This window comes from Cryptomeria japonica, chromosome 1 (genome assembly GCF_030272615.1).
Source record: "Cryptomeria japonica chromosome 1, Sugi_1.0, whole genome shotgun sequence".
Lineage (NCBI taxonomy): Eukaryota > Viridiplantae > Streptophyta > Pinopsida > Cupressales > Cupressaceae > Cryptomeria > Cryptomeria japonica.
In genome coordinates, this window is record NC_081405.1 from 520973146 (window position 1) to 521000455 (window position 27310).

At 38.2% G+C, this 27310-nt stretch overlaps 1 protein-coding gene across 1 annotated transcript in view; it reads left to right on the plus strand.

Moving 5' to 3' along the window:
* The window catches only part of LOC131059969 (exosome complex component RRP41 homolog), a 130771-nt gene extending 103753 nt beyond the window's left edge, over positions 1-27018 (plus strand). Inside the window, exon 11 of the mRNA XM_057993036.2 lies at positions 26516-27018. Coding sequence (XP_057849019.2) covers positions 26516-26569 — 54 coding nt within the window. The 3' untranslated portion in view covers positions 26570-27018. The remainder of the gene's footprint in view (positions 1-26515) is intronic.
* Positions 27019-27310: the final 292 nt, after the last annotated feature.

Consider the following 27310-nt stretch of genomic DNA (forward strand, 5'->3'; position numbering starts at 1 on the left):
CATCCAGACAGAGGTCAATTTTCCACCAGGGAGTGATTTTTGCAAGTGAAGTGAGTTTGGAGTGTGGATTTTCAATCCAGACTGCCATCAATTTTCTCCCGGGAAGTTTTGTGTGCATTTTTTATGAAGTTATGCATGGATTTTTATCCAAGCTAGGATCGATTTTCCCTTATTCATTTTTGACAATTTTAATGATTTTTAAAGGGATTTTCAATCCCAACCCAAGTTGATTTTTCCTTGGAGGCTTAATTTGGACTTAAATTGCAATATTTTAATAAATGAGCCCCATTTTTAATTGCTTTTAAATAATTATTAATGATTATTTAATTATTTAAAATTTTAAAAGCAAAATTTAATAACTTGCATTAATCATTTAATATTTTGAACCTTCTAGAAGCAAGTTAGTTTTTACCAAGCAAGTATTTATACAAGTGTTTTATCCCACATTGCTTGTGTGGTGAAAGTAAGAGGTAAAAGCAAGTATAAGAGAGGAGCCTTAGCATTATTTTATTATTAAATCTGCCAGGTGTCTCCATGAAAGACGATTTTTCTCCAAGCTGGGCGAATTTTAGTAAGTGATTGAAGTGAAGTGTTGGGTTGAGGATTTTTTCCTCCTCCATTTTTTCCAGCTTGCTGATCCATTCCCCTTGCTGCCATTGAAGACCATTTCCAGATTTGCGATTTTCCAAGTTTGGCGGTTTTTTGCAAATTTGGTGATTTTTGGTGAAAAGTGGCGATTTTGTGTTTGGAGACTTGGGCGATATTTTCCTCCATTTTTTGCTTGTTGTTCCAAACCTCCATTGTTGCAGATCCGGGCTGCCATTGATGATATTTTTAGAATTTTAGTTTGGCGCCATAGCTGGGAAAATTTCGATTTTAGTTTGGGAGTGATTTGGTGCCACATTTTGGTGATTTTCATGCATTCTTGGTGGCTGCCATCATTTCCAGCTTGCTGATTCACTTCAGATCTGAGGTTTGCTTCAGATTTGACCTCCATTAATGTCTGCCCATTAATTTTCAGACTTAAGTTTTTATTGCCCAGACAATTCCAACTTAGGCGATTTGCATTTGGAGGTATTTTGTGGAGTTTTTTGTGCATTTTTAGACCATCTTATCGCTGTTGCAGGTCTGAAAACTCCACTGTTAGGCGGTTGTCTTTAGAGATTTTCATTTCCAGCCACCTAACCACTTTGGCGATTTTGCTTGGAGCTGATTTCTTAGCCATTTTTCATCATTTTCAGGGGTTTTTAACTACTTTGCAAGGTGCTGGTAAGTCTGAAGTAATCAATTTTCAGACTTGTCCTCATAAATTAATTTTTTATCAGCCACACTTATATTCCTAAATATGATTGTTTTCATCATTAAAACTAATTTTTATCAAGTTTATGCACATTTTTGAAGATTACAACATGTTTTAAAAGTCTGATTTTCATGTTGTCTTCAGAATTATTGACCTCCATTGTTGACTGCGGAAGGTTTCTTCAGACATACATTGTGTGAAAACACAACCTTTCACACCTTTCCTTAGTCATCATTAATCCGGTATACTCCTTTGCATTTTAGCTTGCATATTTTCTAAGCATAAGGAGGTATCAATGAATTTTATGGAAGGTTTCCATGCCTTAGCGTTGTCACACTTTGAACTTAATTGTTAAAATTTACCAAGTGTATGGATTATTTTCCTGACTCCATGCTCTAATTAGCTAAAATCTTTAGAAAGTCAGGAATTTTATTAAGGACATTATTTTCCTAAGTCTAACTTTGAGCTTCATACAAGTGCGATGTCAAAGTTTGGATACAAGGAAAGGAAAGAACTATTGAAGATGCTGGAGACTGGATTTTATCCAGGGCTTAAGATTTCATCTAGATGGAAGGAGATCACAGATACAAACATGCATTTCCTAGACTTCGACCAGATGCAACGTCGAATGTTCGGAGTCGGAGATCAAGTTCCTTCCCCAGCATATGCGAACATTATGAAGAGTGGCATTTTCCATGCCGCTGGATTTCCACAGTCCATACAGTGCAGTGAGCTTATCGTGGAGTGTGCACGATGTTACGATCCGCTCACGCGATTGATCAAGACTCCTAAGGGCATTGTCATCGCCTACCTTGCTAAGGATGCTATTGCAGAGGTGTTCGGGATTCCACACGGAATAGACATGAAGGATGTGACCAAGGATGAATATACAGAAAGATACATGAAGAAGATGGGTGTATGCAAGAATTTGATTAACAAAGAGTGGATGATTGAGCCTAGGTCTCATCATTCCAAGACTCCCAAGACACCCATGTGCATAGATTTCAAGGAAGAGTTAGTGATTTGACATTCCTACTCAATAGTGTGATGGGGATGCCACAGGGAGCAATATTTGATGGATGGATGTTCTACTTCATCCAGGATTGTCTTAGAGGAACACTAGTAAATTGGTCCAAGATTATAAGTGACAACTTGGATTTTCAGCTGAGGAATGTAGAGCGGTCCAAGTCATTCGCCATGACTTCTTACCTGGTATACCTGCTTGCACGGTTTGTTTCATACAGAGGATTAATATGCAAAGGTGAAATTGGGAATGGGCAAGGACAACTCAGGAGTCATGAATGCTACCCCCAATTGAGTATGTATAGAATTGAAGACTATAAGAGAGTGAATGATGCATTCACTATGTACATCACACGAATGCTGCAAGGCAGAATCCACAAAAGATTATCTAAGGAGGCAACAAAGTTAATAGAGAAATATGGATTGTGGTATATACAGTTTCCCACTTTCACGTACTTTAGGATTCATGGGTTTCAATCTGAACCCTACAGACTTCCTAGGTATCCGACCGACATAATGATCTTGTTGGAAGTGGTGAGATAGCTTCTAGAGTTTGATGTTATTCAGAGAGAGAATTACAGGACAGGCATGACATTCCCTATTTCAGTTGGGAAGACGTCAAAGGTTTGCCAGTTCGCCATAGCCCCCAACACTGCGAGTGAGGAGCTTGCATTCTATCGATTTGCTACATACAAGAAAAGAGAAAGATTTGATCCAGACAAGAAAGTAGGAAGGATCAGGGGAGAGAAGTTCATTCACAAAGTTGAGATAGAAGATTATTGGGCTAACCTGATGGATGAGCAAGCAGTGAAGAGAAGAATGTGGTCCAGAATGTTAGTGGATTTTATGAGGAAGTGTGGACTTTTCCTCATTCTTGATCAAGTATTAGATGACAGAGATCATACACATCCACATTATGAAAGTGAAATGAAGAAGGCAATCCTATTGCCCGATTGGTCAAAGTCAGAAGAGATTGACTTGAATATATTGATGAGAGAGGTCTTGAGTTTCTCCCATACATGGGTAGATATACAGATGAATAAATTAGTTGACATGGGTGTTCCCTTCACTTATGAAAGGATGAAGCCGGAAGAGTCTACTTCCAAGGATGATCAGAGGACTATCAGTGATGTCAGGATTCATGCAGACGAAGAGAGTCAAGCTCCCAAGAGAAGGAAGAACACGTCAAGAGAAGTCAAAGCCAGAGGGAAGAAGATTGAGGAGGTGAAGAAGAAACAAAAGATTATCATTCCTCCACTTATCATTCCTTCACCCCCTCCCAGTGTCTCATCAATCGAAGTGATTGAAGTAACAAAACAGAACAAGGAGACTCAGCAGTGTTCCAACACAATGATACTACCAAGGAATACTCAGGAATTTCATGCCACAATGACATCTGCACCTCCTAATGAGAATAATGATTAACCGGGATCCCCTACTGTCCTTGTGGAAGTTAGTTTGGGAAATGAGTTATATGATTGGACCAGGAATAATCTTGATGATAATGATGATGTTATCTCGGCATTGAGAGGACTTGATAGAGAAATATGTCTCGATGATGGTATGGAGATGGCCACTATTCCTGAACAGCTAATGAGAAGTATGGAGAAAAGGAAACAAATGATAGAGGTACAACCTATTGACGACATTGATGACTACCTAGCTAGAAATGCTAAGGAGAAAGAGCCCAAGAGAGTGGAGATTTTGTCGCACATAGCTAGAGATGAGACAGGAATGCGGATTGCACAAATTGTTGTTCCTATTGCAAGCGTGACAGCGGATATTGCTACTCCAGTGGATTTCCAGATCACTTTAGTTGCCCTTGGTCATACATCCAGAAAGCAAAAATTTCAAGAGGTTGGTGAAAACCTCAAGGCAATCGATGCAAGGTTAGACAGAGAGATTGTGGAGAAAGAAAGGTACAAAGAAGAGAATATTAAACTTAGAGAGCATATTGCAGGGACAAGGCATGAAGATCCCACCCTTATTTCCCCTATTGCAGTTGACCATGGAATACATTCACACTGTGAGGCAGCGAGAGGTACATTTTCAGAGGTGGAAAAGTGGATTGAGAGTGCAAGAAAGCAGGCAGATGATTTCCTTACTCAGTTTGTCCGTGCATATGATAGGACAACAGGGCTCGTATTCAGAATCCAGTATTTGGAGGGAGTTTGGGAAGAATTCTAGCCTATTCAAGACAACACTATTCCACGCCTCCAGGCTTTGAAGAAGATTCCTAATTCCACCTTGGTCAGCGAGAATATTGTGCACAGTGGAGACAGATATGATTTCCACGCCTGGTATTGTTCATTAGCCGTGAAGAAATCAACTTATGAGAACGTGCAGTTGAGTTGTATGGAGATGGAAGGATTAATTCAGGACATTCAGATGAAGATCCTTACCTCGATTGAGGAATTATTGGGTGTTGATTTTAGTGATGCTAGTGGTTTACACTTAGCCGAATTAAGAGACAGGATGAAATTTATGTATTTTTGCTAGTTGGACTCTTTGAAGAAGAGTCAGATAGATGACTTGGTCTCTTTGTTGATTCATGTTCATAGTTCGCAAAAGCTCATGCCAGAATGGGAGAACACTTTGAATGCTTGCTCGGATTCACTGGATGTGATTGATTTACAACAGGATACCTTGCCTAGCATTTCCATGGAGGAGTTAGATTTAGTATTGGCTAGATTCTTGGAGTATGCTAAGAGAGAGAGAGATGCAGGGAGGAATCTTTTAGAAGATTCCCTATTTGATGACTAGGTATCTTTTCATTGGGCCATATGTTGGTGGCACCATTTTTGATGTAAACCCTAATTAGGGCAATTCTAGGGTTTTGGATCGATCTTGGCCATCCATTTTGTAAGAGACTCTATATATGCCTCCTTGTCTCTCATTTGTAATGGAGAGTTTTTGTAGAATTGTTGGTATATGCTGCAACTATTTGAATCCTAATCATTGTTCAATTGTTGGTGATTTTGCTCTTCAAGTGTTGTATTTGCATTCATGGTTTTCAATTCCTCCAAGTTAGATTAGAATTTAGATTAGAATTTATTTTCATGTATGTTAGATTGAGTGGAAGATTTGTTGAATTCATTTGTGTGGAATCCTTAATCCATACCACTAGCCTCTTGCCACTAGTAAGTGTGCCTTGTGTGGTCAACTGGAATTTAAGTAAGCTTAACTTCAACTATTACGCGTCCCTTGACAAGTATCAACTTGGATGGTGTCAACGTTTGATAGTGATAGCTTGAAAATCTTTAAGTATACCTTAGACGATTGCACTAAGCTTGTGTCAATACTTGATTGTGAGACCTTGCCTGGTTTGATTCCACTAGATCCATTCACCATTTTCTACATTCCTAGGCTTAGAATAGATTTCTTGAACCCTATTTCTTTTGCCCATTTTTTTTTAGTAAGAAGTTAATCTAGAGCCATATCGATAAATCTTAAGTTGTCAGCACACCTATTCTGCATCATTCATGATAATCCAAACATTTGCGTAAGTTCCCAAGTGAACACATCAATTCACACCAACCATTGAGTTACCCACTCGTCAAGACCTAACATGTAGAAACCTTTGAATCATTTTAGTTGATCTCATTCTTAGCATTTGAGGTGATTTTGTTCAAGAGAGGGTAAATTATCTTGGTAATTTATTTTGTAATGTTATGTGCATAAAAAACACTTCAACAAACCCCTTGTGATGAGATTGTGAAGGTAATTTTTTTTATAAATTCTACAATTTAAGTTTCTGTTTTATAATTTATTCATCATTTTCTCTTATTTGCTCATTTTTATAAATTACAAAACATTTGCAATTTTGCAGTTTGTTAAGCCCTTGGTGGTTCTCTTGTGAGTTGCGGATGGGGAAAAGCCTATAATGGGCTACATATATGAGGACATGTATAGGGCCAATAGGACATGGATAGGGCCAAGGAGGCCATCAAATCCGTCTATGGAGGAGATGAGAGCAAGTATTGTCCTATTTAGGATATCATTGAAGGAGATGGCATAACCAGCTTGACAGGCCCATCCATGCAGCAACATATTATCTGAATCCGGCATTCCATTTCAGCCCTACTTTTAAGGCGGATAAGGAGGTTCTTAGTGGGTTGTACTCAGTCATGGAGAGGATGGCACCTGCTAGTTGTACTCAGATTGAACTTATGCTAGAGATACAGTTGTTTTCTAATGCTCAAGAGGAGAACTTCTCTTGTACTATCTGCAAAGAAAGTAGGACAACTATGATGCCAGGTAAAAATACATTCTAAGGCTTAATTTTAATTTTATTATATATTGTTAAATTAGAGTTGAGAGAGACTGATTTTTTTTATTTTTCTCATTTCAAATTTAGATAATTGGTGGAGCTTTTTTGGCCCACAAACACCAAATATTTAGAAGTTGGCCATTCACATTTTGAGCCAACCATGCATCACATTTGGTTGTGAGCACAATTGGAGTATGTTTGAGCACATACACTCCAAGAGGCGCAATATATTATCTGTGGAGAAGATGAACGATCTTGTCTTTGTTCACTACAACCTCCGCCTTAGAATGAAAAGGAATGCACAGATTGACATCTCCCCTATCATTCTAGAGGAGGTTGATCTTGAAGCAGAGTGGACCACTGAGACGAAACTTGTCTTTAGTGACAACAACATTGATTGGATCGACCAGGTAGATATAAAGGCTGAGGTTGTAGCCATGGCAGAGGAGGAGCAAAGAGCACAAGCAAAGACAACAAAGCTAGAGGCAGACAGTGACACAGATATTCTTGATGTTGGTGAGGGTGGCATGGTGTCACGGGGAGAGGCTATGGTTGCCGAATCATCCAGGACCTACCTTAGATGCCTTCGTAGGAGGCCAAGGCCGGGGGATGCAGGCTCCTCTGAGCCATAGGCTTGTAGCTGTTTTTACTTTTGGTATTTGTATGGAACATTTGATCATATGATGACATGGATTTTTTATTCCATGAGTTTTGTAATATTGTATACATTTGACAATATTTAATATTTATATATCTATGTTTGTTATTTCCTTCAGCTACAATTTGTGTTTATGCTTATGTGATTGATGTATACTTTTGTATGTAATCAAATTAGCTTCTATTGATGATTTTATTGTGTTTTTAAGGTGTATTTAATAAAGGGTGCATGAAACAAGTTTTAAATATTTAAAAATCTCTAAATTTCTTGAGTTTTTCACTTGCCGAGTCCAACTGAGTCTGAGCCGAGTTCTGACTCCAGAGTCCAAATCCCGAGTCGATTCGACCTTGCCGAGTCTGAGTCGAGTCCAAGTCCCGTTTCTTTGGTACTAACACTTGGCCAATAGTTGTAGGTAAATACTAGGACAAGTTTGATGAGTGTAATAAAAAGTCGTCATGCTCACAAGTTATTAGTAACAAATGAAATGCTTCCAGGGGTTCAATTAGGCAAAACCTCTATGAAGATTTGGAAGCACCTATGATATCTACATGAGATGTTAGATAAAGGTAGAGCCTTCTTCATGAAGAATATGTTGTTCTTTATCATGATGGACGAGAAGATGTCTTTCTAGGATCCTTTGATGGAGATCAAAGACATTCACAATCAATTGCAAGCCATAGGTTGCATGATGGAAGATTATATGGTGGTTGTAACGCTCAAAAGATTACCACGGTCATATGAACATTTCATTGAAACACTCAACATCACATCTACTAGTGTTGATTTGAATTTCAATGATTTATTCAACAAACTCTTGTAGTAGGATGGGTTGAAGAACCAATGGAACATCGAGTGTGGAACGGGGTTTTGTAGCTAAGGACAAGGGCAAAGCCAAGTGATCACAAAAGAAAGGTCAAGGGAATTCTGATGATACTTCTGAATCTGAAAAATATCATGTCACTTTTGTGGTAAACTTGGTCATCTAAAGAAGCCCTACAAAAATAGGCTGGTTGATCATAAACCCACCAAGGGAGGGCCTCCACAAAGGCTCATGCCAGAGTATCCTGAGTAGGACTCAACCTTCTATGCTTTCATGGTTAAACGACTAGTAAATCATCCAAAATCTTGTACATGGTACATCTATTCTAGGGCATCTTGACATTTTACTCACAAGATTATTGGTTCATAGAGTACATGGCTTGCTCTGATTCAATGATCTTCAATGGTGGTGAGTTTGCAATTGTTGGCAGAGGTAATGTTTAGATAACATCTAGGGAATCTTATTTTCCTCAATGTATACTGTGTTGGGCATGGATCTCAATTTGCTTTTAGTGAGTTAGATTATGTGTCAGTGTCCCAAGTTCGAAATCATTTTTAGCACACAAATGCTATATTGTTGACAAGGAATCCAAGAACACTATCGCTGTTGGTGTTGAATATCATGGTTTGAATCGTCTTCATACTTAAGAGGTTCAAGAGCATGCATTGGCAACCAAGAGCGCATAAGGTATTAGTAATTTAGTACATTATGGCATTAGTGGTATGGGTACCTCAACTTAACCTACCTATCTCAGTTAGTTTGGGAGAATTTGGTAGACAACTTGACATACAACAATAGATAAGGTGTTTGCAAAGTTTTCAAAGTAGGGAAGCAACACAATACTCCTTTTTCAAATGACAAGGCTTGGAGAAACACGAGAATTCTACAACTGGTTCATGCAGATGTTTATGGACCAATGAATATGACATTGGTCACTGATGCCAAGTGATTTCTCTTGTTTGTTGTTGATTTCAGTAGGAAAATGTGGGTGTTTTTCTTCAAGTCAAGTCAAATGTGTTTAAGGAATTTTAGAAGTTCAAATCATTAATAGAAAAAGTGTCAAGATGTGACATCATAACTCTTAGGTCTGATAATGGAGGTGAATTCTATTCAAATGAATTCATGGATTGTTATGCTAAACACGGTCACAAACATCAATTCACAACACTTTATACCCCCACAGTAGAATGGAGTAGTTGAGAGAAGGAATTGCAGTATTATGAAGATGGCTTGATGTATGTTGGAGAACAAGAGTGTTCCCAAGAAGTTTTGGGCTGAGGCAGTTTACATTGTAGTTTGTCTTCTTAACAAGTAGTGAAGGAGAAGATCCCAGAGGAAGCTTGGTTTGGGAGGAAACCAAGAGTGAGTCATCTTAACGTTTTTGGTTTTGTTGTATATGTTTGGATTCCAAATGCAAAGAGAACTAAGTTGGACACAAAGAGTCATAAGTTAATGCTCATAGGGTACAATGATAATCTTAAAGTGTACAAATTGATTGATGGTTCACACTAATTGCTTGACATTCAAGGATGTTGTGATCAATGAAGAAGTTGGGCCTTTTTAGCTCTCTTCAGAGGTCAAGCTTGTTGGAGTAAATAATATTTACTCATGCTTAAGTCCAACCTAGGCATTCGTTATTTAATACTTACTAAGTGCATTGATATTTGCATCACAATAGTTGTACATACCCCTGCATTTGATTGTGACACGTCCATATCATGTGATCTCCTACCTACTGCCTTTGGCTTTATAAGCAAGGCTTATGTACATTATTTAACATTATTTTATATCTCAAATCAATTCATCTCTTTGGTGAAATGTCTTTTTCTCTCTGTAAAGGTTATATTGTAGGTTGTGTTCTTGGCAATGGAGTTTTACTCCAACATGGTTTTAGAGCAGTCTTCATGCATTTCCTTTCATTGAGTTTTTGAGGTCCGATTCTGAGTGGTTCAATTTGTAGTTAAGGCATTCAATATTTGATGCCCTGAATTAATTGCAGATTTCATTCACTTTTAGGTGATATATTGGTTATTTCCATTCGTAGTTTCATTTTGTCATCCTCAGTTTTGATAGTGATGTGATCATTATTTTTCAGGTAGTCCGCAGATGGTTCGATATTGTTTGTGGCATTTGAAATTTCATTGAATTTCTATTTTGCCCAAACCCTATTCTAGTCTAAGTGTTTATTTACCAGTTTGATCATCAATATCATTGGATAGATGGCTTTTTGTGGGCTGTGTGTATTCTTACTGATGCAAGTTTTGTAGCAGTGATTGAGTGAGGGACTATTTGGAGGTATATTTGTGGTTCAATGCAAGTAGTCATTCGAGGCAACAATCCCCTACTTGCTTCATAGGAGTTCCTTTGTGGCTTTATGCAGTAGCTCGAATTGCCTTTTGGAGCAGAAGCTTTTTTGATTCTTGGTAGCATCTTCATTCCCACAGGGCTGGTTGGTTTATTGCTAGGCGCATTGTATTTTGGTCATAGGGACAATCTATGCTTTCTTGGTCAAGGCCAACACATACTTTTGGTGAAGGTGTATTCACTTGGCCGATCAGGTATTATCGTTGGCTGTGATTTGCGATTTCAACTATGGCTTAAGCATTGATTTGTTTGGAAGGCTCGATTCTTGTGGCTAGCATCCTCTTTCAGATCGGTCTTTTATTATCTTCAATATCGTGGTTTTATGACTATGGCTCATATTTGCTAACTGGTTGGTGATATTCAATCTTTTTATTGGTAGATTGAACCCTTGTCTAGGGATTGGTTATGTTCGGCGTTTATTTGCCTAGATCGGCCTGTGTTCAGTGCTTTGACCAATGCTGTCTGCATTAGGGAGATTGTAGACAATTCATTTGTCTTTGCCAAGCGTGATTGATATCATTGCCTAGCGGCTTGTATTGCAGAGTTTTTGTTAGGTGGATTCTTCACTTGTTGCAGAAGCTTGATCTCATTGTGGCATTTGATTGGCTATCATATCTTTAATTTTGGTGCAAACTTTATATTGTATAAAGTCTCTCCAAAACATTTGTGATTTAGGGTTTCTAATCTTGCAGTGCAAAGTTAGGTTGTGTGCCCAGTCGCTTTGTTGGAGCTTGGTATTTCGGATATTAATTCCACACGTAGGAGAAGAAAGCTTTTCTGGCTATTAATATAGTTCGATCCTCACTTTCTCTATTGTGAGCTTAGGCTCGCGCCTTGTTGAGCCTCTCTTGTGCGTGCATGTTGTTGGTTGATACTTGTCGAATTGTTGGATGCCTGTGTTGTGTTGGTTGTTGACTTGGTGATTGTATGTTGACTTTGGGCTCTTGGACTTCATGGAGTTGTTCACGTGGTGCGGGAACTCGCCACGAGTATCACATCTCAGCAAAGAAGTGGGACTCAGACTCGGTGCGGACTCGGCAAGGGTGACTCGACTCGGGACTCGGGACTCGGATCGGCCAGGACTCGACAAAGTGAAAAACCCAAGAAATTTAGAGATTTTTAAGGATTTAAAACTTGTTTCATGCACCCTTTATTAAACAAACCTTAAATACACAATAACATCATCAAATAGAAGTTAATTTGATCACATACACAAGTGTCAAGTATACATCGATCACATTATGATTAGTATAAATGCAAATTTTAGCTGAAGGAAATAGAAACCAATAACCATAGATATATAAATAGTATCAAATGTAAAAATATTACAAAACTCATGGAATATGAAATCCATGACATCAAAATTTAGATGTTCCAGTTCCACACACATATTAAAAGTAAAACAACTACAAGTCTATGACTCAGAGGAGCCTAGGTCCTTCCTACGAAGGCGTCTAACCCTAAGGTAGGTCTTGGATGCGTCAGCAACCATACTCTCTGCCCATGACTCCATTCTACCCTCACCAACATCAACTGTGTCTGGCTCTAGCTCTGGCTCTCCTCGCGCTCTAACCTCCTCCTCTGCCATGGCTACAACCTCAGCCTCTCTATCTACCTGGTTGATCCAATCTAATTCCTCATCACCAAAGATAGGATCTGTAGCCTCATTGATCCACTCAGATTCTGGATCAACCTCCTTTAGCGTGATCGGGGTGCTGTTATGGTCCATAACCTGTTTGTGTCTAAGACGGAGGTTGTAATGAACAAAGACTAGATCATTCAACCTCTCCACAGACAGTCTATTGCGCCTCTTGGAGTGTATGTGCTCAAACACACTCCAATTGCGCTCACAACCGGAAGCATCGCATGGCTAGCTCAAAATACGAATGGCTACCTGTTGAAGATTTGGTGTTTTAGGATCAAACATCTGCCACCACCTATCTGAGATGAGAAAAAGGAAAAAAAAATCAGCCTCATTTAATAATTAATAACAATTTGAATAACATATAATTAAAATTATGCTCTTAATTTCTTAAAATATACATTTTACCTGGCTGCTTTTTTGTCCGATTTTCTTTGCAAAGCTGACGAGAGAAGACCTCCCCTTCTGCATTAGAAAAAAGCCTCTAGCTCCTGGATTATACTACTGCTATGACCAGGCGACATTTGCTCTATCACTGAGTAGAGCCCACTAAGAACCTCCTTATCCGCCTTGAAATTGGGGCGGAAATGGAATGCCGGATTGAGGTAATAAGCAATTGCATGAAGGGGCCTGTGAAGCTGAGTCTGCCATCTCCTATCAATGATAACCCAAATGGGATGATACTTACTCTCATCCCCTTCATAGGCAGATCTGATGCCCTCCTTGGCCCTATCCATGCCTTCGTATATGTAGCCCATTGCGGGGTTCTCCCCGTCAGCAACACGTAGGAGAACTACCAAGGGCTCAATGAACTGCAAATATTGTGAACCAATATGTAATATCAGTTAATGTAAGTGTGAAATTGTGAATGAAAATAAGCAAATAAAATAAAAATACGAATAAAAATAAAAAGTTAGAACTTAAAACATAAGGTAGAATGCTTAAAAATTTTACCTTCACAATCTCAACACAAGGGGTCCAAAAGCCTGGCTCATCAAAAATGTAATCTGCAACATCAACTTCTGCAACACTCATAGCATAGGATGAGGAAGTCCATTCCTCACCAACAAACATACGTCTCAAAGCTGCCTTACTCCGAATCAAGGATTGCGGTGTGATGAAGTTAGTGGTAAATCTAGTGATTCCAGGACGAGCCAACTCCTTCTACCCCGTGTATTGCCTCATTTAGTTAAGGACCCATGTATGATTGTATACAAATTTGCAAATATTTTTTGCCTTCTCTACACGTCCTGATCCATGCAATCTTACCAATGTCCTCCACATGGAGACCAAAATATAGATGGGTGCCTCTCCATCAAAAGTTTACCTGCAACAACATAATTTGCTGCATTATCAGTCACCACTTGTACTACATTCTCCTCACCCACTTCATATATGACCTCCTCTATAACCTCACATAGGTAAGTGGCATTTTTAGAATGTGTGGAAGCATCAATGGACTTCATGAACATGGTGCCGCCCGAAATTTGAAAACAAAGCAAAAACAGTGATCAATGATCATTCAATAAATCTCAACTCAAAAATAAAATATGAATCATTAAATAAAATTCAAGTTATTCAATCACCTGCAGAAGAAACAAGAAAATTTAGGAGCGTCCGATTTCTCCTATCAATCCAACCATCGGTCATGATGGTGCAACCCTTCTTCTTCCATATCTCTCGCTGATCCTCTAATGTAGCTTTTACATCAGCCACCGATTCTATCAAAATTGGGCCACTTAATTCGGAATCAGAAGGGGCTTTGAAACCCGCCCCACAAATTGCGATGGCATCAACCATGCTCTGCCAATAAGGAGACCTATCACAAATAAATTAAATAAGATACGTATAAAATTATAAATATTAGACAAAACAAACTAAAAATATTAACAACTTAAAAACTAAAAACAATCAAACAAAAACTAAAAGGAATTACCTGGCTGCAAAGAATGGAATATTGCAATAAAACCAAAATCTTCCAATTGCACCTTTAGCCTTATTGTGTATCTCTTTGTTCCAAGCCATGCTCTCAAGTGAAGGTTGAGCACCAGGAGTAGTGCGTGGCTCAAAATATGAATCCATCCTAGATTTACGAACTCTAGGACCAATGGTTGGAGTTGCACTGATACTCCCACTAGCACTAGCACTACCGGCAACAGAAGCACTAGCACTCCCACTAGGACAATATGGAGGCATGGAAGAGGCCTCTCCAACACAACCAATGCTAGTCTGAGCCAACTCCTCCCTTTGCCTCTTCTTTATTTCTTTTCGAGTCTCAAATGTGTCTAATAGCACTTGGCACTCACAGATAGCCTCAGGAAGTGCTAGTGTGCAAGACTCTGCATCATGGCCACGTATGCCGGCAAGGTGTTATTTCAATCTATTTATGCCTCCATGAAAGATTGTTTTGCAAAATTTACATTTTGCCTCTCCTCTTTTTCGCTCGGGAAAAGGTTCTATATATTTCCAAGCTGGATCTTTTCTACCCGGGATTGCTCTACGAGGAGGACTGGAACTAGACATTGTTTTCAAAAGTTGAAGGTTGCTGGAAGAAGACACAATTACAAAAAAATTGAATATTTGTCCATTGTTAAATTATAAATTAATACAAAAAAAAATATAATAGCAATGTTTTGATTTTGATACAAAAATCAATGTAATAGAATTTGTATTAATTTTTTTCAAAGAAATTAGCAAGCCTACCATGTAGATTGTTTTTTTCATTTCAGAACATAAAGAAATCAGAAAACCCTACAATGTACATTTTTAAACAAAAAAAAATGTACATTGTAGGGTTTGCTGATTTCTTTAAGTTTTGAGAAAACAAAAAACAATCTACATGGTAGGGTTTGCTGATTTATTTGAAAGAAATGAATACATATTACAAATGTTTAAAAAAAAATGTAAATTTTGCTTATAAAACACCAAAAAATATAAATCCTACCTCTTATAAGAAGGTTGAAATGAAATGCAACCTCTTTCCAATCCTTTCTAACAAGCTTTTGATGCACCAAATGCAAGTTTTACACTGCCCCAATGTGATTTGTTGAAGAAATTCTACTCCTCCTCCTTGCTGGTTGCCCTACTATGCTCTCTTCTTTTTCCTCACAACTCACTCTTATCCTCCTATTTTTTCAACAGAATGAAATGAGATGCATTTTACAACTTAGAATCAAATATAAATGAAAAAAAAAAGCAAATAAAACCATTGTTTAACATGTTTTAATTTTACTTTTTCGGTAGTTTACACCGGCCGAGTCCTGGCATCGGGACTCGCCGGGTCCGAGCCGAGTCACCGAGTCACGTGACTCGCCATGACTCGGCCAAAACTCGCCGAGTCCGGGTCTGAGCCACCCAGGACTCACCGAGGGTGACTCGGCTCGTGACTCGCCGAGTTTTGGCGAGTCATGGCGAGTCACGGAACTCTGCATCTCAGTGTTAAGGGGCCCAACATTTTGTCACTAGGTTGCTCGTGGTCGTAGGGTTGGACCAAGTGCTTGATTTTGCCCCAAAAGGTGCCTTTTATAGGTCTTTTTTTCAATTTTGCATAACTTTTGCAAACAGAGGCCATTTTTCGCAATCCAAATATCGACGGAAATCTCTTTTCGTTAGCTTCATGATGGACAAGGTATTTTTTAGATATTTTATTGTTTGATGTTGAATTTTGTTCATTGTAGTTTGAATCTTGGTTTTGCACAATATCATTTTTGTTGATCTTCATTCATGATGTGAGAAGTGTATCATTGATGTAATCATGGGTTATGCAATACATCCTTTTGTTATTACTTTGACTAAGGATAATTATGAGTCGAGCAAAAGGAATAATCACATTGTAGATGTGGCTTAATGTCTTGCTTCATCTTTATGGACTCATTCTTGAGCCAAAGACCAAATGGAAGCAATCAATTTGGGAAAATAAGATTGATCATATCATAGGATTGCAGTATTAGTAAGAGCTTCTTCTGTAAAACCCTCCACAAGTTTAAAGGTATTCAGTGCCCACGCATGGTTTGGACCATTATTTGAGAGATTTTTGGAGATCCACATGTTCCTTCATTCCCAAATGATCTTGCTTCAGATTGTCTTCCTCCACTTGACGATGTTGACAATATTGCCCTTGATGATGGTTCCTTAGAGGAGTTTGAATATGAAGCAATTCTTGAGAGTTATGATGATCTAGAAGATCCACCTGTAGCTCCTACTTCTCAAGTTGAGATCACATGTTCATTTTTTGTTGGTGAATGAGTCATTGCAACAACTATGTATTTGTCTTCCTAATTGGGGTTCCTATTTGCCAGACATTGGTTCTTTGTTTGTGGAGTCTCACATTTCAGATTTGGAGGACACATTTGAGAGATAATCTCTCCTATTTGATGATAGTTTTGGTACAATTATTGTCACTTCATCATTGTCTTTGGAGCTTGTTCAAAATCAATTTCCATGGGTTCCTTGCTTGTCGCGTTCTATTGTGACTGGTTATGTACTTGATTGGTTTGTGGTATCTTAATCCAAGGACTTGGCGACACATGAGCAGATTTTAGAAACATCATCTTCATACATTTGGATTTTGCTTCCCACCAATTCCTATCTAGAATGTGAAGCATTCTTGCATTTGCACTTGGTTTATCTTCTTCCTAAGGGAGAAATGTTGTTTGCAGGTATTGGACTATGTTTTGTTTTCAAGCACTCACCATTTTTGTAGGACATTGATCATTATGGTGGGGCTATGTAGTCTCCTTTCCTTCCTATGGGAGAATCATTAATTGTATATACATGATGTATGTAGACCTTGGGGGTGTGATTGAGTCCTCCATGCATTATCTTGTTTGTTTCTTTCTTTTGGAGAGGAGTTTTCTCCCATGTGGTTTTCTCCATTTGTGAGAGATTCCTTCTCATTGCATTTGCATTGTACATGGGTACCTAAAATGGTTTTGTAGTTGGGACCCATATTCCATCTTGCTCACATTACATAATAATCTACTCCCTAAGTTGCACTTAAGGGGAGTTGTTGGAGTAAACAATATTTACTCATGCTTAAGTCCAACTCAGGCATTCTTTATTTAATATTTCCTAAGTGCATTGATATTTGCATCACAGTAGTTGTACCTACGCTCGCGTCTGATTGAGACACATGCCCATATCATGTGATCTCCTACCTATTGCCTTTGTCTTTATAAGAAACGCTTCTGTGCATTATTTTATATCTCAAATCAATTCATCTCTTTGGTGAAATATCTATTTCTCTTTGTGAAGGTTATGTTACAAGTTGTGTTCTTGGCAATGGAGTTTTGCTCCAACAAAGCTTACTGAAGATCAGCCTATTAAGGCTAAGGATTCAAGTGTAAACCCTCCATTGGCTACACCTAAAGATGCGAAGGACACTGAGCATGTGGAGTCTCCTAGTTAGGTACCGATACTTGACGAATTTCTTGATGAACAACTGGATCAACATCCAAATGTTAGAGAAACATGCAGCCCAAGTCATGATGGCCATGCAGATTTGGATGGAGGGGTTTCTAAAAAGAGACCTAAGTAGTGGGAAAGCCTAGTTGGTGATGTTTGGGATGATGAAATGATTGAGGGTAGATCATCCACAGGCAAGAGCAAGCAAAACCAATTAACTTTGTTCTTATGGCTAACATTCATGTTTACTCCACAAAAATGTGTCCCTAGTTGTTCGGGTGACATCCTAGAGATCCCAAAGACTTTGGGACTTGGAGAGGATATCCCCTTTTCTCAGGACTGGACAGCCTGCTCCATTTGCTGCATAAAAATAAAAGGTAATTTTTTTATTAAAAAAGTTATAAGAACCCCTAAAAAGATAAAATAGTTCTCCCCCTGCTATCCCTAAAATTTTGTTTTTTTGTTGTTCCTGAAACTGTGTCCCCACATCCCCCATTTGGGAAACTTGCAGAAACATTGGGAAAACGAAGGATGCATGTTATTATTACAAACAATCTGGAAGAATTGACACAAATATCATCACTATTAAGATGAAGAATCTTGAGGGTTGGTGTAAATAGAAACATTATGGTTTCAACTCAAAAGGTGGTGGAGAACATAGATGATGGTTGTGTGTAATGTCCCCTTCTCAGTGATGTGCATTTAGTGGTCCATTGGCCTATTCCGTAGACCCGTAGGCTATTTGGAAAGGAGAATTAGAGTTTCCAACTTTTGTGGAGTTTTGCATGAGCTTTTTAGGGTTTGTCGGGAGGGAATTTTTCAGTTCTGCTTATGGTTTCCTTTTGGGTTTTCCATGAACTCCAGGGTGACATAACATGCATTTGATTTTTTCGTGAAGTCAGAACTTACTATTTTTAGTAAGTTAGGGTTTGGTTGTTTGGATGATGAAGTTCTACTTTGCTTTCCAAGTTCTTTCTATGGGTATGAAGTTTATGTTTTTTGGAACAGTATTTCTTGATTTACTATTTTTAGTAAGTGGCGGTGCTGAGCATTTCTATTTTTAGCAGTCTCGGACAGGGTCCCGACTTAGCACAGTTCAGTGGTCTTCATCGCACAACTCCATCCTTGATTTTGGTATCAATCAGTATTGGAGTTTAAGTTATTTAATTAAATACTAATTCCTTATCCTACGGTTTGATATTTAATTATTTTTATTACTTATTAATTGTGTTATGGGCAACTTAGGAAAAATATCTATCTGCTAGCAATATTGTTATTTTCCTAAGTCAGTGGCATTAAAAAGGTGGTGTTGAGAAAGATGAAATATTTCATGTTTATATAATTTTATATTGCAAAGTTGTCACCTAGGAAAAAGTTCGAACTTTGCCTAGGGAATTTGGAAAAATTAATGCCATGTCTAGGGGAGGCTATGACATGAAATGAAATTGAATTTCAATGGTTCTGGGCACCATTTGCATTTGAATTTGAGAGGGAAAAATCTATAAATACAAGTGCTTGGCCTCTCATTTGGTGTCAAAAGAAAATATATTGTTATGTTGTTGGATTGATTCCAAGCTTCTTCGAGGGTGAAAACCTCCTAGACTTTTCAATTGCAGTTTTGAGTGTGAGACATCACTCCTAGCTGAGGCTCTATTGTGTGAATTTCGTGGTGTTCTTGGGATTTGCGTGTGAGGATTTGAGAAAGTTGGGTTGCTGCTGTAATTTTCTGTGTTGCTGGTTCCTGTGTGGCTGAAGCAAAGTTTCATTCCTACCTCCTTGCCTATACAACATATCATTCTCGGTATTGGCTCGAACAACTTCTATGCTATAGGCTATGAGAGTTGTAAGTTTGCAGCTTTTAATTTGGAGTCTTTGTTTTTATATTACAAATCGTACTTTCCAGCTTGGGAGTGGGTTTGTGGGAGTGCATTGGGTTGCGTGCTTGGTATTTTGGGGTGTTTAGAAGCTCTATTTCAGTTTGTTCTTAGTTGCTTGGTTCTTAGTGTCAGTTTGGGAGTGATTTGGGGTGAATTGAAGGAGTTTTGAGTGAGATATGAGCATTTTAGTGTGAGTCAGTGCTGTTGGTTATGCATTTCCAGCCTGTTGTTATTTGTATCAGATTTTAGGAAGTTGGTGTTGAGCTGGTTTGGTGATATAATGATATTGTCTTTTGTGATTCAGCATTCTCTTCTATTCTATCATTCCTATATTTTGTAAGGTTGAATAGTAGTACTATCAACCAATTTCTGAATTGTCAACATACCCACTGAACAAGTGGAAGAGGCAAGCTTGCCGCCTATTTTCTGGTATTTGTAACTCAGTCCTCCCACTGAATAAGTGGTCGAGTGATTAGTTTTTATGTATTGTCCTCCTGCTGAAATATGCAGTAGAGTGATAGCTTTATGTAATGTCCTCCCGCTGAAATACACGGTAGAGTGATTGAGTTCTAGTTCCTTGTTGTTTCCCTTGGCTAGTTTACCGCCAAGAAGTTTAGTTTCTTTCCTATTGGATAAGCAGAAGGGGCTGGCTTGCCACCCGTGCATTGTAATTTTCAGTTATTGGCATCTAACGATCCCTAGAACACCGTATGCTCTCACCTTCCCAGATTGGGCTCTCCCTTTCATTAGTTTGGATTATTTCTCTAACCTTAACGGGTTATGGTGTTGTCTTGTAATTCTTATTGCCAAAAAACAAAAAAAAAATTAAGGGAATATTATAGTGGTATCAGAGCTGGTTTTCCTGCCAGCCTGTGTGTTCCGAGTGATCAGAGTTCTCCTTGAGTGGCAGTGAAACAGTGGTTGATTCAATGGTAGAGAGAACATCGGATCAAAATGTTGTCATTCGGGCTGTGGAGAGAGTTGAGAAAAAGTTTGACACTATGATGGACATGATGTCTCAGTTGATCAAATTCTCGATGAGTGATAGAGAAATCGATTATTCCTGCCATCCTGTGCTTTCAGTAGAAATTCAGCGTTTAATGATGGGTTCATATGAGGAGAAGATTAGAGAAGAAATTCTTGGCATGTTTGAGGAATATGATACACTTCCTCAAGTCATTAAGGAAGAATTACCTTTCAGTTGTTTCATGAACCACCATCCAAAATTATGCTACAAGACTGAGTTTGCAAAGAAAAAATACCATATGATAGCTCTTACTCTGTTTGCTCAAGAAGAGGAAAGAAAAACTTCCAGTGAGGAGCTTGAGAAGGTTGATGATGATTCCCATGTCATGCATGCACCTACCATTGATGAGGTTGTCATTCAAGAAGAAGAAAAAACAATATTTGAGGTTGTGCATGATGAATCTCTTAATGTTTCTTATGAAGCTAGTGACAATGTTGAATGCACTAATGTGCTTCTAGAGGAAGAGCAGATGAAAATTGAAGATGTTAAACAAGAGGAAAAGGTTAACAGATTGTTGGATGGAGATTCATGTTATGAAGTTGAAAATATTGCAGCTAATGATGAAGTTCCTAATGACCAAGAGGCTGTCCTATTTTGTGAGTCTAGAATATTGCCAAAATGATGACATTCAAGGGGTAGATTTAGAGGACCAATCAGAAATTGCATTTCAGAACAATGATGTTGAGACTCATAGTTTGAAGAATGAGCTTGACCTAATTCTGAAAGTCTTTGAGCAATGTCCTAAATTGGAATTTTCAGATTTAGGATAGCAGGATTCTTGGTCTAAGTTGGAAAAAGGAAATACTTTTTAGATTGTTGATAACCCATTGTTTGAGATGGGTAAAGTGAAAACATATGACAATCCACTGTTTGAGTGGGAAGATGGAACATCTCTTGGTTCTAGCCTTGCACTTGATGAAAATAACAATGTGTGGAAACCAAGAGAAGAATCAAGATCTAAGTTGGATGATACGTGGAGCTATGGTGAGCACTTTTTAACTAAACAAAGTAATCAACCCTTTAGCACTTGGGATCCGGGTGTGATGGCACCTAGCGATGACAAGGAACTTGTGTGGGATGAATTTCCCTTTGACCCTGATGAGGCTCAAAAAACAGATTGTGTTGTAGAGTTAGAGGACCATATGGTTCTTGATGAAGGAAAGCTTAAAGAAGTTTTGAAATACAAATCTGATTTACCTATTCATGAAGTTGGTGGTAAGCAAAAACTTGAAGACCTAGTAGAATCTAATCCTCTTCATGATATTGAGCAATTGCAGCTAGTGGGTGGTGAAGAAAAGGAGTCTTGGAGCAGCTTTGTGGGCAGCGAAGACAAGAAACAAAGTTTTGATTTTTAGTTACAGCCAATGACCGGTACACCACCTTTAAATGTTCACAAGTGGAAGGATAAATTCATGAGGTCCTCTGAGAATGAGGTGTGAGTTCTATCTGGGTTTGACCATACACATAGTTTGATAGAAGAACTCTATTGGAAGGCTCAAATTGAAGAGAGGCAGAAGGGAGTTAAGGATGAAGTTGCTCTCCCCAATCTGCAACTCATCAAAGACTCTTTGGAGACATTGAAATCAGAGTGCATACAATTGATCATAGATCGTGGTTATGCCATCGAATCTGCAAAGAGGATCCTTAGTGCTTTTCAAGGAAAAGAGAGGGAACTTATAGAGCTTACTCTTGAGCTTGAGTCAACAAAGGACATGTTAGAAAATACTCAGTTGGTTGTAATGGAGGTAGAAGATCAGTTTTTCTGATTTCAAACATTTAAGAGAGCAAGAGAATAGAGAAATGGCCAAGGAGATCAATCAGGTAATGGAGGAGCTTGATTGCATTCAGGAGGAGTATGATCTTGCTCTTTGTCCCCAAAAATCAGAAAAAATGATTTTGGAGCAAAAGAATGTTTGGGTGGAACATGACTCTGATAGTAATCAACAGGTTGATAGTCCGTTGTTTGATACAGATGTTGATTGGACATTTGTTAATCCACTTTTCAAGTTTGATGTGGGAGTTCCTTTTGACTTTAGTGATTAGGGTGGATCACATTGTAGAGTCTGGGATCTAGGTGCAATTTGCAACCATGAGATATTGTTTCAAAATTGGAGCATTGATCAAATGCATACTCTTGGGCGTCTTCTTTGGAAAAGAATGGATTAGATTTTCAGATTTGGGCTTGCTGATTAGTTGCAGATTAGCCACTTCACTTCATGGTTTGCTCTCATTCAGGGGAGTTGGTGCAATTTCTTTGGTCATGCAAGTAATGGTTTTCAATTGGAGATTGCTTGGAGGTGTTTTCCAGCCTTAGACATGAGCAGATGTGTTGTTTTGGACGACGATTTCCTATGTTGCAGCAATTGCTCATCTTCTTGGATGCTGATTTTCCTAAAATCAAATCTCAAGAAAATCATTTCAGATTTGGTGGGCTACTGGTGTACTCTTTTTCAGACTTTACAGTCTCCTGGCAGGATGGGTTTGTGGTCTCAAGTGAGAGGTATGGCGAGTTGGGGCAATCAGTATCCGTGTATGGGAAGTGTTCAAGCTCTAACTAGAGGTTATCCTTATGCCCTTTCTTCTTCTTATGGTTGGGACAACGAACCTTTGCTTTCTTTGGTTCACTTTTTTGAGGTGCTTGGAGTGGGAACTGCAAGAGTTTTCAAAAATCTCCATGGTTGTATCAGAATAATTCAATTGAGGCATAGTAGATTCATGTGCAGATATATGAGTATGAGTTTGTTGAGCTCATGCAAAGGATTGCTTTCCTCTTTGCAAGAAGATTTGGAGATGTCACATTGACAGTCGTGGCTCTGTTAGATACCATATGGAGATGTGTTGTGGAGTTTGATCGTGAGTTGAGTAGACCTTATTTTCCATTGCCCAAGCTTGTGATAGACAGTGGCACTGTTGATGTTGATTACTTAGAGCCTTATGGGCACGAGATGCTGCATGATATTGATTTCAGTCCTTCAGGGATTTTCAATTCGAGTATCATGAATGGTAACATTTTGGACTTACAAGGGAGGTTAGTGTAGTTTTGGCATGATGTTTTTACTGATGTGATCAGAGTGGCGCAACATCGGCATGGTGGGTTCTTCTTGAGACGGATATCGAACCCTGGGCTCGTACTTGCTTGGGTGTGGATTAGTTTAAAATTTTCTGGAGTTGTGGTGGCATTGCTTGAGGACAAGCAATTTTGGGAAGGACGGATTGTAATGTCCCCTTCTCAGTGATGTGCATTTAGTGGTCCATTGGCCTATTCCAGAGACCCGTAGGCTATTTGGAAAGGAGAATTAGGGTTTCCAACTTTTGTGGAGTTCTGCACGAGTTTTTTAGGGTTTGTCAGGAGGGAATTCTTCAGTTCTGCTTATGGTTTCCTTCTGGGTTTTCCATGAACTCCAAGGTGGCATAACATGCATTTGATTCTTTGGTGAAGTCGGAACTTACTATTTTTAGTAAGTTAGGGTTTGATTGTTTGGAAGATGCAGTTCTATTGAGCTTTCCAAGCTCTTTCTCTGGGTGCGAAGATTATGTTTTTCGGAGCAGTATTTCCTGACTTACTATTTTTAGTAAGTGGCGGTGCTGAACATTTCTATTTTTAGCAGTCTCGGACAGGGTCTTGACTCAGCACAATTCAGTGGTCTTCATCGCACAGCTTCATCCTTGATTTTGGTATCAATGAGTATTGAAGTTTAAGTTATTTAATTAAATATTAATTCTTTATCCTAAGGTTTGATATTTAATTATTTTTATTACTGATTAATTGTGTTATGGGCAACTTAGGAAAAATATCTATCTGCTAGCAATATTGTTATTGTCCTAAGTCAGTGGCATTAAAAAGGTGGCATTGAGAAAGATGAAATATTTCATGATTATATTATTTTATATTGCAAAGTTGTCACCTAGGAAAAAGTTCGAACTTTGCCTAGATTTGGGAAAATTAATGCCATGTCAAGGGGAGGCTATGACATGAAATGAAATTGAATTTCAATGGTTTTGGGTGCCATTTGCATTTGAATTTCAGAGGGAAAAATCTATAAATACAGGTGCTTGGCCTCTTATTTGGTATCAAAAGAAAATATATTGTTATGTTGTCGGATTGATTCCAGGCTTCTTCGAGGGTGAAAACCTCCTAGACTTTCAATTGCAGTTTTGAGTGTGAGACATCACTCCTAGCTGAGGCTCTATTGTGTGGATTTCGTGGTGTTCTTGGGGTTTGCGTGTGAGGATTTGAGGAAGTTGAGTTGCTGCTGTAATTTTCTGTGTTGCTGGTTCCTGTGTGGCTGAAGCGAAGTTTCATTCCTACCTCCCTGCCTATACGACATATCATTTTGGGTATTGGCTCGAACAACTTCTATGCTATAGGCGATGAGAGTTGTAAGTTTGTAGCCTTTAATTTGGAATCTTTGTTTTTATATTGCAAATCGTACTTTCCAACTTGGGCGTGGTTTTTGGGAGTGCATTGGGTTGCGTGCTTGATATTTTGGGGGTGTTTAGAAGCTCTATTTCAGTTTGTTCTTAGTTGCTTGGTTCTTAGTGTCAGTTTGGGAGTGATTTGGGGTAAATTGAAGGAGTTTTGAGTGAGATATGAGCATTTTAGTGTGATTCAGTGCTGGTGGTTATGCATTTCCAGCCTGCTGTTATTTGTATCAGATTTTAGGAAGTTGGTGTTGAGCTGGTTTGGTGATATTGTTTTCTGTGATTCAACATTCTCTTCTATTCTATCATTCCTATATTTTGTAAGGTTGAATAGTAGTACTATCAACCAATTTATGAATTGTAAGCATACCCGCTGAACAAGTGGAAGAGGCAGGCTTGCCGCTTATTTTCTGGTATTTGTAACTCAGTCCTCCCATTGAATAAGTGGAAGAGGCAGGCTTGCCGCTTATTTTCTGGTATTTGTAACTCAGTCCTCCCACTGAATAAGTGGTCGAGTGATTAGTTTTTATGTATTGTCCTCCCGCTGAAATATGCAGTAGAGTGATAGCTTTATGTAATGTCGTCCCGCTGAAATACGTGGTAGAGTGATTGAGTTCTAGCTCCTTGTTGTTTCCCTTGGCTGGTTTACCGCCAAGAAGTTTAGTTTCTTTCTTGCTGGATAAGCAGAAGGGGATGGCTTGCCGCTCGTGCATTATAATTTTTAGTTATTGGCATCTAACGATCCTCGGAACACCGTATGCTTTCACTTTCCCAGATTGGGCTCTCGGTGAACAAAAGGTGGAAGGGTTCCCTTTCATTAGTTTGGATTATTTCTCTAACCTTAATAGGTTATAGTGTTGTCTTGTAATTCTTATTGCCAAAAAACAAAAAAAGAAATTAAGGGAATATTACACTGTGCAATATGCTTTGTGAATTGAGCATGCAGTTTGTACTGTGTTTAACTATTTGGTCATCCATTTTATGGAAATAGAAGTTTGAAACCCCCACAAAAAAATCCTTTATCAGCGCTGATATGTCAGTAGGAAATGACCTGAACAGGTAAAATCGGTATATCAAATCACAATAGTTTTTAGCTCAATCAGAGGTTTTTGTGTATGGTAATGTTTGTTTTAATTAAAAACTTGACGGTATTTTTTGTGGGGTTTTTAGACACATGCTTTATTGAATACATGGTTAAAAATCCAATAAAATTAAATATCTGAAAAAATGTTGCACAGCATGAACTTCAATTGCATATAAACTTATTGTTATATTATGAAGCTACCACCAAATAAAATAGAATCGAAGAATATCTATTACCATTACTTTACAATGACGTTATTAGTTTGGACACTTTTTCCCCTTTTTGATTGCTCTGAACAATGACCCTCTAGTAGAGGTAGAGATGGACTTTGATCCTCAGTTTGAAAGAATTTTGGGCAGATTATTGACAACCCCTATCAAATATCTAATAAATGGCTGCGCTGAATTCTAATTTTGCATAAGCATTTGCCACCAATTAAATGTAGATGATGCATAAAGGGACTACGTAGATAAGTTAGATGATGCATAAAGGGACTAGATAAATAAGTTGAGCTGTATTGGAAGGATTTTATAAGTTTATTTGTATGTGAAGGTTGTTTTAGAGTTCCCTTCATTATAAGTGAAATTGGATGGACATCTTCATTTAATTCATTTATCTTCTGCAGGTACTACTGGAGAATACAAAACAGCTAGAATATCAAAAAGGACTCAGGACGTAGGGCCCATGCATTTGACCATGAGAAATGAATGCTGTTCTCCATGTAGTAGAATATCCCATCACATTTTTGAGGCTCCTGTAAATTTCCAGTCAACTCTCATTGACAAACAGCAACTAACAGTCTTTATGGCTCGCAAAATCTCTCAAAGGCTGCTTGTCTTGAAGTTTGCTAAAGAACTACAGAAGCAGTGATACATGCTCGTGGATGAGGGAAATATAACATTGAAAGTGATATATGTTGGTGGATTAGGAAAATTAAACATATGTATCTTTTTATTTTTCAGTAAATTTGAAACTTAGTCCATATCTGATTGTTGTATTCAAGTTGCATTCACTTTATGCTTTGCGCTCTACAAATATTTTTGTAGACTACTTAAATAATTACTGTTGAACTAGACAATAAGGTTTATTCCTTGACATTAAATATTACTGCACGTGCTTCCTTCTCAATTATTTTTTCCAATGAGTATTCCTTTTTAATTATGTAAATGCTTCTGTTTTAAATTCCATGTATGAAATGGAGTAAGTACTAGTTTTGGCATCAGATATGCATCTTTATTAAAACTCCACGAAATAGAAGAATAAAATAGTGTACAAGAGTGCTGAGTCATGGGAAAATCAACAATTTAGTATAATTGTTTAAAATAAATAAATGATAGCCTTTATTGTATCTATTATCATGATAAGTAAGACTAAAGAACTATACCCTTTACAAAGCAGTTTCTATATTTTCCAGTAATAA